Source organism: Eulemur rufifrons, chromosome 1 (assembly GCF_041146395.1).
Source record: "Eulemur rufifrons isolate Redbay chromosome 1, OSU_ERuf_1, whole genome shotgun sequence".
Lineage (NCBI taxonomy): Eukaryota > Metazoa > Chordata > Mammalia > Primates > Lemuridae > Eulemur > Eulemur rufifrons.
In genome coordinates, this window is record NC_090983.1 from 71,217,805 (window position 1) to 71,235,442 (window position 17,638).

At 37.0% G+C, this 17,638-nt stretch overlaps 1 protein-coding gene across 2 annotated transcripts in view; it reads left to right on the forward strand.

Annotated features, from left to right (window-relative positions):
• STAM2 (signal transducing adaptor molecule 2) overlaps positions 1–3,983 on the forward strand; it is a 44,169-nt gene extending 40,186 nt beyond the window's left edge. For both annotated transcript variants that reach the window (XM_069472600.1, XM_069472610.1), the window contains exons 13-14: positions 1,315–1,484; positions 2,804–3,983. In XM_069472600.1, coding sequence (XP_069328701.1) covers positions 1,315–1,484; positions 2,804–3,032 — 399 coding nt within the window. In that variant the 3' untranslated portion in view covers positions 3,033–3,983. The remainder of the gene's footprint in view (positions 1–1,314; positions 1,485–2,803) is intronic.
• Positions 3,984–17,638: the final 13,655 nt, after the last annotated feature.

A 17,638-nucleotide genomic window follows, 5' to 3' on the forward strand; every position in this document is an offset into this window, starting at 1 on the left:
TTAAACTTTGAAAATTACATATAAGGGTAGGAAGGATTTCTGGGTGCAAAAGACAGCTGGAGTTTATTCAGTACTGCTTCTGTTGTCAAAGAGTTGTTTGCTGCCACTGAAAGAGGAACAAAATAGAAATGTCTGCCATTGTATGATAAAACTACTTAATATTTGCTTCTTTGTGTGTCTCTAAAGGGTTGTCATTCCTGTGTCAGCTTTAGTTACATTCTATTTGTAATCTGAGTTTTGCTAAGCACACTTCATTGCTTTAAAATGTTACCTTTTTATCAGTTTGATTCTTCACATAACCTCTATCTACACTATTCACACATAACAGTATTTGAAGTATTCAAAATTCCTATGCTAATTGGACAAAAATACATCTCTACTAGAAGCAGCTGGGGTAACACACCATTAGTTGTATCAGTGTAGGCCATGCATGAGACCTTGTCAGTGAATTGTTACATGTCTGCTGAGAAGGTAATGTGATTACACTTAATGTAGTTTATTTGACATTTCTAGTATTCTAAATTTTCATTTGAATAGTCTTCACTTTAAAAATAACTTAATTTAAAACTGGAGCAATGATCATTATTATATGACATTTATTAAGCATGTGCATTGTTTTGATGCTATATATAGTAGGCAGTTAGTAGACCTTGTCTTTAAAGAGCTGCTACCCTGAAAATTAAATAAGGCACATATAAGTAAGTGTCCAAAGAGATTTAGACCATTTTTGCTATTTCCTGAGGATACATGTTCTCTTTTACCCACAACTCTTTTTTATTTTTGTCCTGTTTATCCTAAAGGAAGGAAGGAAAAGTAGTCATTATCAGAGAGGGCCTGGCACCCTGATACCATTTCTTTTTCAACTTTTTCTTCTAAGTTTCATTCTTAGGATGGAGAAGGATGAGTCATCCTAGGATGGGGTGAAGAAGTTCAGCATTCTTAAAGCGACTTGAAGGGATAGTGGGTTTTCCTTCAGGGGAGTGTATAGTTTTCTGTGGCTCTATACCAAGACACACTTACTGAGTAATAGGCAACCTGGATAGATTCCAACCCACTACTTAAAAACACACCACCTGTCTGCCTCCCAACCCCTTGTAAAATAAAAGAACCAAGCAAATCATAAATTTCTGTAGATTTGGCACTGTGATTTGGAAGATCCCCACTTTTAGTTCTAAGGTGGATGGATTGGTGGAATCAGATTACTCCCGGAGAACTATAACATTTTCTTTCCTTTAAGTATTTTAAAGTTTTAAATATATTGTTAGGGAGATGTTTGCAAGATCAGTGAGTCCACTTTTTCTTTTTGGTTAATAGACATATCCAGTTCAACCACATGGTGCAAACTATATGGGTCAAAGCATTCACCAAGTAACTGTTGCCCAGAGCTATAGCCTAGGACCAGATCAAATTGGTCCACTGAGATCTCTGCCTCCAAATGTGAATTCCTCTGTGACAACACAGCCTGCTCAAACTCCATATTTAAGGTAAGTTTTTAGAAGCGGTGTTTATTTCATATTTATATTTGTTAATTTTTATAGACTTTTAGAATGAGAATATATAGACCCTTATTAAGATGAAGGTACAGAATTGCCCATTCATAATCCCATGAAGTAAACTAGTGCTGCCCTTAGCTTTGCTGCCCATATTGAGATGGTTGCCTAGGTTTAAGCTTCTAATCTGGGTCCCTGGGACAAAATAAAGCTAACTGTACTTTATGGGGACTAAGCCCATGATGTGCTTAGCACTGTGCTATAATCAGCCTAGTGAAATAGTCCCAGACGTATTTATCTGCATGTACTTCTAAAAATTAGAAAACTGTTGTTACTTTGACCTTTAAAAGGAAGTGTGTTTGAGCTGTGGAATTTGTAGTTTAATTTTTTTATAATAATACTTCTACTCTGAGAATCATGTTTAAATCTTTCCTTCTATTCACTTTACTGAACCATACAAAATATTCTTTTCAGTATAATAATGTGTAAATGATCTCTAAAGTCTCCTCCCACTCGTAAATTCCATGAGTATGAGTCTTAGATATTATCTGAAAATTAAATAAACCTGTTCATATTGGTGTTTATTTAAATTAAAACACAAAATTTTGTTACGCTCGGTGAAACTAGGAATTATGCAGGAAAAACTGGTATAATGTTGACATTAATCCTCCTATATTGCAAGCGATGTATTTGGTATAATTTAAAATTATATATATTTTAAAAGAAATGTATTCCATAGTAGTTGCAGGAACAAACAGACATCCTGCAATTTGGTGTGCTTTTTCAGCTTAGTTTGTGAAGTGTTAATAAGGAAACTATAGTTCAGGACTATTCTGAGGGTAGATTCAGGGTCCTGTGCAGATTACGCTGTTCTCCCTTTCAAAGTGAAAAGTCGCCACCAAAGGAAAGCTTGAAAGGTGTGTGGGGAGATGAGATGGGCTTCTTTGTGCTAGGTTATGAGGTAGGGAAGGTAGAATATGGGCTGACAGTGCATCTGGAGCCAGGGCTTCATCAGGAACAGTTCGTATCTCCTCAGATGGTTTTTAAATGTTTTTGGTGAGTGAGAGATATTGGAGAAAGCAAGTTAAGAAGGCCTTACAATCTTACATTTTGTTTCTTTTAGAGTACTTGCCAATTCTCAGCAAATACAAAAATTACATTAACAGTATTTGATAGCTAGAGGGATTAAATCATAGAGGAGCGGAGCTACATAAACTTAAGATGGAAGAGACATTTTTGTCCTGATGATTGATCTCTGATCGTAACCTAGATAATGCAAAGTAAATACGTTTTGTTTTTAATTTTGTTTGTAGCACTGGACAAGACACTGTTTCCAATCCTACCTATATGAACCAGAACTCTAACCTTCAATCAGCTACTGGTACAGCTGCTTACACACAGCAAATGGGGATGTCGATGGATATGTCATCTTACCAGAACACTACTTCCAATTTGCCACACGTGGCAAGTTTTCCTGTGGCAGTTCCAGCTCATTCAGTTGCACAGCAGCAAACAAATTACCATCAGCAGCCTCTCCTGTAGAAATAAACCAAGCATTTTCTTGAAAGCCTTCATAAGTGTATTAATCAACCCTTGTGATTCTAACCAGAAAATATTGAAAGTAAAACTTTTTTCTTCTCAACTCCAAAGGACCATGAATAAATAAAGCACAAAAACCTATCTTACTCTACAAGGCCGTAAAAGGTTTTTTTTAGTCCAGTTTGTTTGAAGTCAATCTTTTAATCAGAGGCAGCTTAAAGATGCTTCCAGTAAGTTGTGTCTGGCTTTCAAATCTCTCTACATAATTCTGGACACCCAAAAAGTAGCCTTATGATACTAAACAGTATGAGATAGGAGGTAAAAATTTTACCTTAAAGCAACCACTGTTTCCCCCTAAAATGTCACGATAACAGCGCTGAAGAACTTTAGATAACTTTTTTCAGAGTTTCCCACACACTATTCTTTTAAAAGGCAAACATCTTTTTGTGTAAGCGTTTAGCTTGCCAACATATTTCCTTTTGGCTCCTTAAATTGCAGTTGTGTTTGCAGTATTGTCAGTTTTGCTCTCGGTGTTATGTTGAGTAATAATTAGCATGTAATTGTCTACAGAAGAAGCAAAAGCAATTTGGAAGGAGCAAAAATGTTTTCTGTTATTAGCAGTGAAGACCATGTAAATGCAGATGTGTGATAAAGCATTTAGCCAGTCCCCCCAAACAGTCATGCCAACAGTGGGCTAAGGAGTGTCCCACATTTTCATTCCCTGGGGAAAAACATTTCCTTTCCTGGTATTTAGAATTGCCATTAATGACCTTTTCAAGTGACTTTGGACATTCTCTAATGGCGATATGGTCCATTTGTTTTTCTTCCTGCACTGTGGTGTTTGCAGAGATGCGGCATTTCCTTTTTATGGATTTTATGTCACTCTGAACCATTCCTAATAATTTAATGTGATATATACCAAGCATGAGTAAGTGTGTTTTTAGTGATGTGTTTGGTTTTTTGTGTTTGTTTTGAGAATGTGTTATTTCTTTAAAGAAGTGATCCAAGTATCATTGCAAAGCTGTCAGCATATATCAAGCTGTTGAAAAAATTGGCCATTTCTTTCAGAGGTAATGCTTAGCCTATGGAATAATAGTGAGTGATGACTTGATAGAAGTCTGTGGATTCATAGGAAGGCTATGGAGGCAGTTTTTCTGAAGCCTACATTTTAATTAGTTTATAGTGCTAATAGATTCCACACACTGTGGGAGTTTGGTAGTAAACCAATAAGGATTGTTTTCTCTCCTTAAAATTTGCACACTACTTCATCATCTACCAACTTTGTATATAACACAAAATAAAAAATGCAAATACATATGCATATGGATACATGATATTTAGCCTGGGAAAAACAATGACCATAGTTTTCAAAAAGTTACTTGCACGGAAGCAAGATTTCTATATTTGTTTTTTAAAGAAAACACTCTTTCTACTAAGAATCCATTTGAAGACAGTTCTGGAAATTTTGTCATTTATCTACAGAAATTTGATTATAAGTATGTTCCTTTTTCGAAGAGACTTTATCCTAAAACAAAATAGTCTATATAATACTTGGTCTACATTTAAAAAGGAAAACAAGCAGTATTGGAAAGCCCAATTTCTGTCATTGTCTTCTTCAGATATGGGTAACTGAAAAGAAAGTTTTAACCTTTAATGTCTCTTTTTCTGTTTTTCATCCAGTATTTTCCATTCATGTGAATTCAACTATATACTTACAAAAAGTATTCTAAAATGGCACCTTATTTTTTAGAAACAAAGCTTCTGTTCTTTAAAAGAAAAAAACAAAAAAAGGTAAAAAGAATCCAAAGCTGTTCTTGATGGTAATTAATGTTCAGTGTTCACATATATATGGAAAATCTTACATTTTTTCTCCCAAACTATATTTAATAAATTTATTTTAATGTTTGTGTAAATATTTCATGTATAATTGTGATCTTAATTGTAAAAACTTAATTCAGCATAAATCTTTGAGCCAGTATAGATACTGCACACCCACTAAATTGGGATCAGCCAATTAAGTTCAACTCATGTAGTTTTGGAATAATAAAACATGACATATATATATATAAATAGTGTATATTGGCATTTATCTCTGAAATTTTATACATGCAGAAGTTACTTTCTCTTAAATTAAAAGTAATTTTATTTTTGCCATATGTAATAAATTTTGTGTTGCAGGTTGATAGTATAAAAATGGTATTAAATCCGTGTACTGATTTTTTGTTAGTGTTAAGAAATACAGGGTTGTTATTTTTTTTTTCCTTTCTATGATCTTATGGATTGTATTTATTTTAAGACCTGTTTATAATTAAATATTTTCTGCCAAAGGAATAGTCTAACTTCAGATTTCTGTGTTGGGTTCATACTGTTTTATATCAAAAATAATAAATAATTTTTTATATGAAATCTTCATACATTAGAAAGATTTCCTGAAAGTTTATAATAGAATTAATTTTATTAATGTAGAAAAATACCCGTGGTTGTTAAGTAATTAAAACATGTATTATTTAGGATTTGAAATTATTTGCAGATACATTATCTTATGCTGTTTCAAGTAGTTGCTACTTGACCATGTAATAAATTTTATTGTGTGTTTTGAAGATGGTTATAAAGTTTCACCTTTCAAATTAAAAAAATTGATTGTAAATGTTTTAAAAATATATGGCTTAGGAATTTTTTCTTACAAAGTTTTCATTAGTAAAAACATAAATTTTAAGGCTCCTGAGTTCTAGGAAGAGGGTTTATTGAATTATTATGATGAGAAAGCTAAAGTTATTTTTATAAGTAATAAATTATAAATGATATAGCACTGATCTATCATGCTTTGTTTTAGTCAAAACATATTTTTTATCTTACATCAGTTTTAGCCAATAAATAAAGAGGAAGACTCCATTTTAGGGATTTATATTTTTTTTTGTTTGGTTTGGTTTAGTTTTCTTTTGAAAATTAAAGTTTATAAGTTTTCCCCGGAAAAAGAATTATTCTAATTTTATCAAGCTAATTTTGATTTTGAGAGTTTTTTAAAAAACCATACTTTGTCAAAAGAGAAATTATGTTGCTTACATGGTGTAGTGTCCCCCCAAACTTCATGTCCACTTGGAATGTCAGAACGTGACCTTGTAGCAGTCTCTCCTTATCTGCAGGGATACCTTCCAAGATCTCCAGCGGATGCCTGGAACCACAGATAGTACTGAACCTTATGTATACTATGTTTTTTCCTCTGCATAGAGAGTCCTGTGGTAAATTTAATTTGTAAATTAGGCACAGTAAGAGATTAACAATAAGAACTAATAATAAAGTAGAATAGTTATAACAATATACTGTCATAAAGTTATTTAAAACTTATGAATTGTTTCTTTCTGGAATTTTCCATTTAATATTTTTGGACCAGGGTTTAGCGTGGGTAACTGATACTGCAGAAAGGGAAGCCACAGATAAGGGGAGACTACTACGTTTGAACATGGGGTCTTTGCAGCCATTCTTAGTTAAGGATTCAAGGTGAAATCATCCTGGATTTAAGTCCAATGACTGGTGTCCTTAGAAGAAGAGAAGACACTGAGACACAGTGGAAGAGGCCATGCCAACATGGCAGCAGAAGTTGGAGCTATGCTGCCATAAGACAAGGACTACTCGGGGCCACCAGAAGCTGGAAGAGGCAAAGGATTCTTCCCCAGAGCCCTGCCCTGATAACACCTTGATTTCAGACTTTTAGCTTCCAGAACTGTGAGAGAATAAATGTCTTTTTAGGAAACTAATACCCATGGGTAAAAGTGTACAGCAAAATCTGAGTACCAGGCATCAGAATTTTTTATATGATTGCTTAAAATTGGCATGGGAATTCTGACAAATTTTTCTATAGTCTAGTAGCAGTCTTTATCTTTGCTAAACTAATGAATTGCATGGATAGATGAAACTAAGACCCTTGTTAATCCCATCATCCTATTTTATTGATTTTTTAAATACCACATCTACATTTCAATAATTGATTTCTTTATGCCAGAGGTGTTATTTTTATCCACTCCTCTACTTGAGTAGTGAATATTGAATGACAGGAGAAATGTGCAAAGGCAAACAAGAACAAAGAAGAAACAAGAAAACTAGATGGATATTCCCCTACAAATGTTCCTGAAGAAAGGGCATTTGGTTTTGTTCTTATTTTACACCGTTTAATATCCTAATGAGAAAAATAAAGGCTTCCCAGTATCTTCATAGTAAGTTAGTGACCTATTCTATTTTGGTTTAGGGAACCAGCTGCCTTTTTTTTTTTTTTTTTAGATTGAGGTGAAATTCACGTAACATAAAACTCACCATTTCAAACTGAACAATTCAGTGACATTTTAGTACCTGCACAATGTTGTGCAGTCACCACCTCTAGTTCCAAGACTAGACCTTTTTGTGTCTGGCTTCTTTCACTTACCAAAATGTTTTTGCAGTTCACTTCTATTGTAGCATGTATCAGTACTTCATTTCTTTTCGTGGCTGAATAATATTCCATTATACGTACATATCACAATTTATTTATCTGTTGATGGATACTTGGGCTGTTTTCACCTTGGTGGTTATGAATAATGCTGGTATGAACGTGTGTACATGTATATGAGTACCAGTTTTCAGTTCTTTTGGATATATACCTAAGAGTGGAAGTGCTGGGACGTATTCTACATTTAACTTTATTTTTATTTATTAATTTAAAAATAGAGACGATCTCACTCTTGCTCAGGCTGGTCTCAAACTCCTGACCTCAAGTAACCCTCCCTCGTCCGCCTCCCAGAGTGCTAGGATTACAGGCGTGAGCCACTATGCCCCGCCTTACATTTAGCTTATTGAGGATCTACCAGACTTTTCCACAGTTGAACTATATTACATTCCCACCAACAACGCACGAGGGTTCCAATTTCTCCACATCCTCACCAATACTTGGTAATTTCTGGGTTTTTTTTGGTTTTAGCCATCCTAGTGGGTGTGAAGTTAATACCTTATCATGGCTTTTATTTGCATTTTCCTAATGAGCAGTGACGTTGAGCATCTTTTCATGTGTTTATTGGCCACTTGTATATCTTTTTTTAGAAAAATATCTAACTCCATTTTGCATTTTTTTTTTTTTGTTTTGAGACAGGGTGTCACTATGTTATCCAGGCTGGTCTCGAACTCCTGGACTTAAGCAGTCCTCCTGCCTTCGAGTCTGTGTTTCTTTCACACAAGATGGGCCAAACATGGGGGAAACAGGAGCTCAAGGAAACATGGAGAACTGTGTTTTCTAAACATAAAAGAGCTAAATTCAAGGAATTTCTGTGAGGAAAAAGCAGGTGACACCTAGTTGAGGCTCATTTGGTTGTGAGGAAGAGTAGTTCTGAGCGAAGCCTGAGGACTTAGGGCCCACACACATAGCCTGGTTTCTCCAAGAACCAAGTTTGGCGAGAAAAAGTATCCACCTTGAGCTTGGGGTTCTGTCACATTGTGGGTGAGAGCCAAACACTTTAGAATCACATACTGGAGTCTTCGTGATCTTACCTCTGCTACTCTGTTCTACTCTCTCATACACACTCTAGACCCTACCTCCAAACCCAAAGTTCCTCAAGTGCCAATTTGGCATTTTGGTACCTGTTTGGCCCTGTTTTTTATTTATTTATTTTTTTCCCTGGAATGCTTTTGTTCACCTAATAAATTATCCTTTCAAGTGTTAGCCCAAATTTCCCTGGCCCCCAAACCATGCTATGCTGTGAAACATCTTACAACTATGTTATCATTAGTGGTTACCTTGTTGCTGCATTGGAATGATCTGTTTACAGACGGCCTCTGCTTTGGACTCTATAGTTTGGCTCATTCAACATGCATTTCAAACTCTCTCCTTGTTTAGATTTCTCTCTATGGAAATCAGTAAACAAGATAATAGTACTTGCCTTCCTGGGCTCCTATTGTAGCCAGGGGTGCCCATGTGGCAGGGTTTTGGCCACTGAGATTTAGGAAGAAGTTCCTGGGGAGGACTTCCTAGGATGAAAGGAAAAACTTTGAAAGAAAAGACTTTCCATTTCTTCTGGCTTAGAAAGCAGATGGAATGCCAGGAGATACAGCAACCATGTTGTGACCATGAGGTAGAAAGATACGATGGCTCAGGAAGGTAAAGATGTCTCTGGTTCCTTGGTGACATCTTTGTGGGGCTGTACCAGTTCTAGACTGTCTTCATATGTAAGAAAAGCTCTTATCTGTTACATTTATTTGTCAAAACTACTGTTAATAGGGTTTGCTATTTGTATCTGCATTTCTACCTCTACTAGGTCTATAGAATTTTTCAGATCTTGGAGCTGCTTTTTATTCATTCTTGTATTCTTAGAGCACAGCATAGGCACATAAAATGTTTGTTGAATAAAGAATGAAAATGGATTTAGCACCTCACAGTGCCTGGTATTCAATAAATATGTGATTTTTCTTACCCTTGTGCTTGTTTATAATAATTCCATTCTAACATTTCTGAAATCAGGATGTATTTGATAGTAGATGAACATGTATTGTAGGATTTCATTTTATTCTCTTAAAGCTCTATAATCATTGATACATCTGAAAATCCAAGCTGTCTTAGAATCAAAGGCATATGGTTTTCCTTTTAACAAGAGACAAAAGGGGGCTAGGGGTCTGGTCTAAGTGTCGAAAAGGACAATGGCTCTGTTTTGTTTTGTTTGTCTTTTAAATATCTTAGCATCTCCAGTGTTCATGGATGGTTTCCAAAACAGCATGCTCCTTTCTGCACTGGTCCAGAGATTGCAGCAGAGGCAGAAGCACAGTGAACATTTCTTTCTGTATGTCAGGACACAATATATCTCAGAAAGATAGAAAATTAGGAATTTTAATATCTGGAATTCACATATTTCAGCACCTTAATTTGAATTTTTAGAAGACTACTTCCTTTAAACATTGTAGAAAGAATTTGCATAATTTATGATAACCACCCAAAATGGCAGAATGAAGATGAGGAAGGGTAGAGGTGATCAGATTTTATGACTGTCTAAGCAAGTTTTCCTTTATGTGGAGGATCGTTTTGTCTCTTGCAGTTTTTTACTCCCCTCTTTTCCTGTAAGAGGATTGTATGTGTCTGCCCACGTTCTTGACTCCTGGAGTATTATGTCCTCATTCAGTGCTTTGGGGATTGGTCTTATGTGTTGGGCAAAGAGATCTGAGCAGAAGCCTAAGAGACATCATGAACTTCCTGTAGCTCTCTGGCTTCTGCTCTATTCAGGGCCAGTGTGTTCCAGATTGGGGCTGCTTTTTCTCAACCTGGGCCTGGGAATGGGAAGACAAGGAGAACAGAGCCACAGCCTGGACCAGAACACTAGGCTACATGGTGTTGGAATCCATTGAGATTTTAGAGTTATTTGTTGCCATAGCAAAGATGGCAAATATGCCTGGGAAAAGAAATGTAGATTTTAAATTTAAATTAACTAGTTGGTAGCATCTCAATATAATTCACTATTTAAAAGATGTGTAAGTGTGATTCATCTTCACAGTGATTATACTTACAAGATAGATTTTGGATTTTATTTCCATTACCATCTGAATCATTTGTACCTTTCAAAAGTATACTGAGAGAATAGCATTTTCACTGGGTTCTATAGAACGTAAGGGTGTTTTTTTTGTTTGTTTGTTTTTTGTTTCTTTGAGACAGAGTCTTGCTCTGTTGCCCAGGGTAGAGTGCAGTGGCGTCCATCATAGCTCACTCCAACCTCAAACTCCTGGGCTCAGGGGATCCTCCCGACTCAGCCTACCGAGTAGCTGGGACTACAGGTGCACACCACACCACTCACGGCTGATTTTTCTGTTTTTAGTAGAGAGCGGGTCTCGCTCTTGCTCAGGCTGGTTTCAACTCCTGAGCTCAAGCAATCCTCCCACCTCAGCCTCCCAGCGTGCTAGGATTACAGGTGTGAGCCACCGTGCCCAGCCAGAATGTAAGTTTTGTAGGGTGAAGAAAGTAAACAGTTTTTTTATCCAATTTCTGAAAATTTAATCTTTAATATCCTGAAGGTTCATGGCTTATATGCCTTTTGAACAGATTTTCAATGTTTGGAACAGAACACTGGGGATGGGGGAGAGGTAATTCTGGAGAAATTCCTTAGAACAAGAGAAAATAGAACATCTAAGTTGAAAACTCAGAAATTTATGCCACAATTGTTTGGACACAAACATAAAAGGTCAATTAACAAACCCATAATAGGCAATTAAACACACATGCCATTATTGTGATTTTGTTTGCTTCTAGGTTAAAAATACAAACAGTATTCTAGATGCATGGATGCTAGACAAAATGTGTTGATTTTTAATTAAGAAAGATACTGTCATTTTATGATCCTGAGCTCTGTGACTTTTGCAAATCATGCCTTTTAAAAAAAAATCACTTTGGACAAGACTTTGTAGAAAATAGTTTAAAAATGTATTTATTAAGTAACAATAAAGTTTATGAAGAGGGTATTTGTAGCTGACAAAGTGATTGAGCAGTGTTCAAAGTTTTAGCAAAGAAGGCAGAGTATGACAGCAGTCACTTGCTCTTGAGCAATTCATTCTCTTGAGCTCAGTTTCCTAATTTTCTAAATGTGGAATTTGTTCTAAATGGTTACTGAATTCCCTTCCAGCTCTAAAATTTCGGGATTTTTAAAAATTTTTATTTGAAATAGTTTTATATATACAAAAAGTGTGAAAGATAGTACAGAGCATTCCACACCTAGTTCCCTACACCTTACTGTGGTACATTTGTCACAATCAATGAGCCAATAGTGATACGTTACTATTAATTAAATTTCATACATCATTCAGATTTGCTCAGTTTTTATCTTGTGTTCTTTTTCTGTTCCAGGATCCCATCCAGGATATAATTACATTTAGTCATCCCTTTAGGTTCCTTTTGGCTCTGACAGTTTCTCAGGCTTTCCTTGTTTTTGATGACCTTGGCAGTTCTGAGGAGTACTTGTCACATATTTTGTAGAATGTCCCTCATTTGAGATTTGTCTGACATTTTTCTCATGATTAGACTGAGGTTGTGGGTTTTGGAAAGAAGACAGAGGAAAAGTGCCATTCTCATCACGTTATATCAAGGGAACATAGTATCAACCTGACTTTACTGTGGATGTTGATCTTGATCACCTGGCTCAGGTAGTGTTGGTCAGGTTTCTCTACTTCCCCTTCCCATACTGTACTCTTTGGAAGGAAGTCACTATGTGCAGCCTCCACTTAAGCGGGGAGAACTTACTCCTCCCTTCTTTGAGGGTAGAGTGTCTACATAAATTATTTGGAATTCTTCGGAATGGGAGATTTGTCTCTTCTCCCCCATTTACATATTTAGCCATTTATTTTTATCACTATGGACTCATGGATATTTATTTTATACTTTGGGTTGTATTTCAATACTACTATTATTGCTCAAATTATCCCAGGTTTAGCCATTGGGAGTTCTTTCAGTTTGCTCCAATGTCTCTTTAACATACCCCCGTCATTGTGGTTTTGTTTTTTGGGTGGTGGTTTTTAAAGCACTTCGTTACTTTCTGGAAATATAACCTGCTCCAGGTCCATCTCTTATGTTTCCTGCCCAAGTCCTGGAAGCAGCCATTTCTCCAAGGTTGCCCTGGTTTCTTTTATTAGAGGATGGTAGTAGAAACCAAGATGTTCGTACTAGATGTGTTTGTTGCTACTAAGGGTCATTGCTTCAAGACCCTCAGCTAAAAGCAAGAAAATATATGGGAGTATACTAACTCATGTATATACATATATCTATAAATATTTCTATATACCCTTCTGTATCTATATTAAGCTACACCTGAATTGATACAGATGTCTCTGACTCTAATCCATTACCACATGGATTATTCTAGCCTCCTCCCCTTGCTTATCCAACAGTGGATCAGTTGCATAAATACTTAGGTGCCCGATTGCTGGATTGTGTGGTAGGACAGTTCAGCTTATTAAGAAACTGCCACACTGTGTTCCGAAGTGGCTATACCATTAGCATTCCCCTCAGCAATGAATGAGAGTTCCTGTTGCTCCTTATCCTTACTAGAGATTGGTGGTGTCATTTTTTTTTCTCCAGTCATTCTAATAGGTGCGTAGTGGCATTGCATTCTTGTTTTAATTTGCATTTCCCAATGATAAATGATGTTGAGCATCTTATCATATGCTTATTTGCTATCTATGTATCACCTTTGGTAAGGTGTCTGTTCAGATCTTTTGTTCATTTTTTAATTGGGTTGCTTATTGTCTTATTGTTGAGTTTTTATGTATATACAGTATTTTGCTTACAAGTTCTTTTTCAGATTTGTGAATTGTAAATAATTTCTCTTAGTATGTGGCTTATCTTTTTATTCTCATAACAGAGTCTTTCACAGAGCAGAAAATTTTAATTTTAATTAAGCCCAACATCAATTTTTACTTTCTTGGATCATGCTTTTGGTGGTGGTATTATTTAAAACCTCTTCAGAGTCATGTATATTTTCTCCTAGAATTTTTATAGTTTTGTATTTATATTTAGGTCTGTGATCCATTTGGAGTTAATTTTTCTGTAAGGTCTAAAGGATTTAAAAAAAATTAACAGCTTTATTGACATATAATTCACATACCATATAATTCATCCATTTAAAATATACAATTCGTTGGTTTTCAAGTATATTCACAAATGTGTGCAACCACCATTATAATCATTTTTAGAACATTTTTCTTCACCTCAAAAATAAGTCCTTTACCCTTTACCTATCATCTCAATATCCCCCAGACTCCCCGACCCTAAGCAACCACTAATCTATTTTCTGTCTTTATAGATTTGCCTATTCTGGACATTCCAGATAAATGGTATCATATAACATGTGACCTTTTGTGACTGACTTCTTTCACTTAGCATGTTTTTAAGGTTCATCCATGTTGTAGCATTATCAGTACTTCATTCCTTTTTATAGAGGAATAATATTCCATTGTGTGGATATATTATATTTTGTTTATTCATTAGTGGACAATTGGGTTGTTTCCACCTTTTGGCTATTATAAATAATGCTACTATGAGTATTCTTGTACAAGTTTTTTTGGGTTTTTTTAAATTTATTTTTAATTATTTTTATTTTTAATTATTATGGAATTGTACAAGTTTTTGTGTGGACATATGCCTTTGTTTATCTTAAGTATATACCTAGGAGTGGAATTGCCGCGTCATATGGTAATTTAACCATTTGAATAACTACCAGATTGTTTTTCAAAGTGGCTGCACTGTTTCACGTTCCTTTCAGTGGTGTATTGTGGCTTTTCCACATTCTTGCCAACACTTGTTATTATCTGATTTTTAAAATTATAGTTGTCCTAGTGGATGTAAAGTGGTAGCTGTCTCACTTTGTTTTGTGAAACTATAATAGAATACCTGAGACTAGGTAATTTATAAGGAACAGAAATTTATTTTCTCACAGTGCTGGAGTCTGGGAAATCTAAGATCAAGGTGACAGCATCTGGCCAGGCCCTTTTTGCTCCATCATCACATAGCAGAAGGCAAAAGGGCCAAGAGAGAGCCACAGGTGGCTGAACTCACCCTTTCAAATGGGCACCAACCCCATCCATGAGGATAGAGCCTTCATGGTCTACTCACCTCTTCACGGTCCCACCTCTTAATACTATTACAATAGCAATTAAATTTCAACATGAGTTTTGGAGAGGACATTCAAACCATAGCATTAACTCATATGCTAGTTTTGATTTTCACTATAATTATCCTGACTGATTACTAATGATGTTGAACACTTTTTAATGTGCTTGTTGGTATGTCTTCTTTGGAGAAATGTCTATTGAGATCTTTTGCTTGTTGTAAAAATTGGGTTGTCTTTTTGAAGTGTAAGAATTCTTTATATATTCTAGATACAAGTCCATTATCAGATATATGATTTGCAAATATTTTCTTCCATTCTATGCGTCGTCTTCTCACTTTCTTGTTAGTGCCTTTTGAAGCACAAAAGTTTTTAACTTTGATGAAGTCTAATTTATTTTTTCTTTTCTTGTGCTTTTGGTGTCATGTCTAAGAATCCATGCCAAATCTTAGGTTATGAAGATTTACCCTTATGTTTTCTTCTAATATTTTATCTTTTTAGTTCTTTCACTTAGGTCTTTGATTCAGTTTATTTTTTGTATATGGTGTGAGGTAAGGATCCAACTTCATTTTTCTGCTCTGGGGCTGGGAGTGGGGACAATCTCTCTGAGTAACATCACCACTTTAGATGCTGAGTAGGGAGGGGCAAGCAGTCCCGGGTCTCTTGGTTTGCAGTCCCCTGTCTCCGTGAGCCAGGATCAAGGGCAATCAGGGCCACAGTATTCTAAATGGTGCTATGGCCAAGGTACAGCCTCCATCCCACGGGGCTAGTGGCTAGGCAGAAGAAGGGAGCCCTCACCTCTCTGCCATACTTGCTTAAAACTTAGCCCCAGCATTAAGTAGCCAGGGGCTGGGAAACAGGATGATAAATGCTGATGTCCTGTCCCTTCCAGGAAGATAACTCTCCAACTGGGAGCTGAGGGGAGAGGGAGCCCTGTGTTCTTGGCTGCACCAGTGTGGAGGGCAGTTTCCCTCTCTGAGCTGGGAGCTGGGCAGGAGGGAGCAGGTTTTGATTCAAATACCAGACTCCTTTTTCTTACTGAGTTTTGATAGATTTTCTTGAATAAATGTTTCTTCATTTGCTGTGTACCCTTAGGACCATTTCCAGAGGTTTAACTGATTGTGTGTGTATATTTTAATAATTTTCACCAGTTTGACTGTGGAGCAGGTGTTTAGAGCTCCTTGTGCTATTGTGCCTCTGTAAATTCTGTTTCGATAAACAAAAGTCACTGAGACTGTGGGCAATAGAAAACCAGACAATTCAAATTCCAGTGCCCACATAATAATTCATTCTATATATGCCTATTAAGTATCAACTATGAAAATGGCTCAGAACTAAATATGAATGGGAACTAAAGCAGGGACTTCTGGATTTTTAGACACACCATTACCCATACACTCCATGGAGTATCTACTATATGTAAGATACAAGAATAGAAGATAAAATGCTAAAAATATATTCTGAAAATTAGAAGATTTTCACAAAAAGAGAACTAATAAACCAATGCAGCCTATGTTAAGTGCCCAGAGAATAAATGCTCCAGTTTTTCAGGAGCACAAGAACTTATCCAGGGCTGGAGTGGTCAGGGAGGATTTCTGTGGAGGAGGAGTGAGCTGAGCCGGTTTGGAGGAAGAGTAGGATTCTGCTGGGTGTGCAGGCAGGTTTCGGGGAGGGAATATTCCAAGAAGGCATTCTGAGGCAGAGGTGTTGAGGTGGGATTGCATTTGGTATGTTTGGGTATTAATGAGTAGATCTGCCAGCTTGCTGGAAGGTTTGTATAGAGAGATCAAGTTGGAGAAATGAAGTGGTGAGTGCCCAGAAGTGAGGTGGTGATGTTTGATTATTGGACCAGGAAGTTCGGACCTTATCTTAGAGAAGAGTGACTTGGGCAAAAGAAATTTTAGGGAAATGGCTTTACCTGTAGTGTGCAGATGGAATGAAGCCTGTGTGTATGTCTCTGTGCGTGACACGTTTGTAGGTACATTGGTTAGTTATAAAACTGTAACAAAGTTTGGATTAAGTGAAGGGGGTAGGAATGGAAATGAAGTGTCTGGTGGATGGTTAAATATAACATGGACCTCCCTAAGGCCAAGCAATTGTTAAAACAAATGTGGCAGTTGTTTCCAGAAATGAATAAAATCCTAGAAGGCAAGGTGAGATAGGCTGGTTTAGAGGTTTGAGATACTGTATGTTTCAATGATGGAATTCTCCTTCAGTAACTATAGTTAAAAGGAGTCTCTTTATTTTTGTATTTGCATATATTTTTTCTTCCCTCTTCTGATTACTTCAGCTTCTTCCTCTCCATAATCCCTTTAAATGTGATCACAAATTAATTTGTATTTGCAGGGGGAAACCAACGGCAAAGGTTGTGTGTGGTTTCAAGGATGAGTTTCCTCTCTTGAAAACAGCTACCCCCGTAGAAAAGAGAGGCACGCGGTCAACTCTTGCTTTTTAGCAGGTCTAACGTGACCTTCAAAACTCCTTAGGACAAGCTGGTCTCTGGCCGGGCCACATCTCCCGCCAGACTCAGGCTGGCACGGCTGCCTGGATGTGTGTGACCCGCAGCTCTGAGGATAGAGTTGCCAAAACAGTGCAAAAACACGGTCAAAAAGCAAACCACACAATCTCATGCTTTACCACAGTGGGCTGACGAGCGAAGGCGCGGAAGGTTGGTGCTGCTCCTGCCCTTTCAAAATCCCAGTGCAGCAAACACACGCACCCGCTCGCTCGGCTCTTCCCACTCCCACCACACTGCACCAGCTTCCCTCCCCAAGTCCTGATTCATGAACCGTGCCACCTTTGTCTCATTTTAAACTGTGCAGACTATTTTAATCCTCCCACCCCCATCCCAGATTCCCCCTCCCTTCATCCTCTGGAAAGCTCAGATGTAAAGCGCTCGCTAGGTGGGAGAGCGCTTCTCCCCATCCGCTCGGGTAGGCGAGATCCCGAGAAGCCCCCTCCCCGGGACCCCGCCGCGGGCGCGGGGGAAGCGCCTCGGTCCCTTTAAGGTGCCGC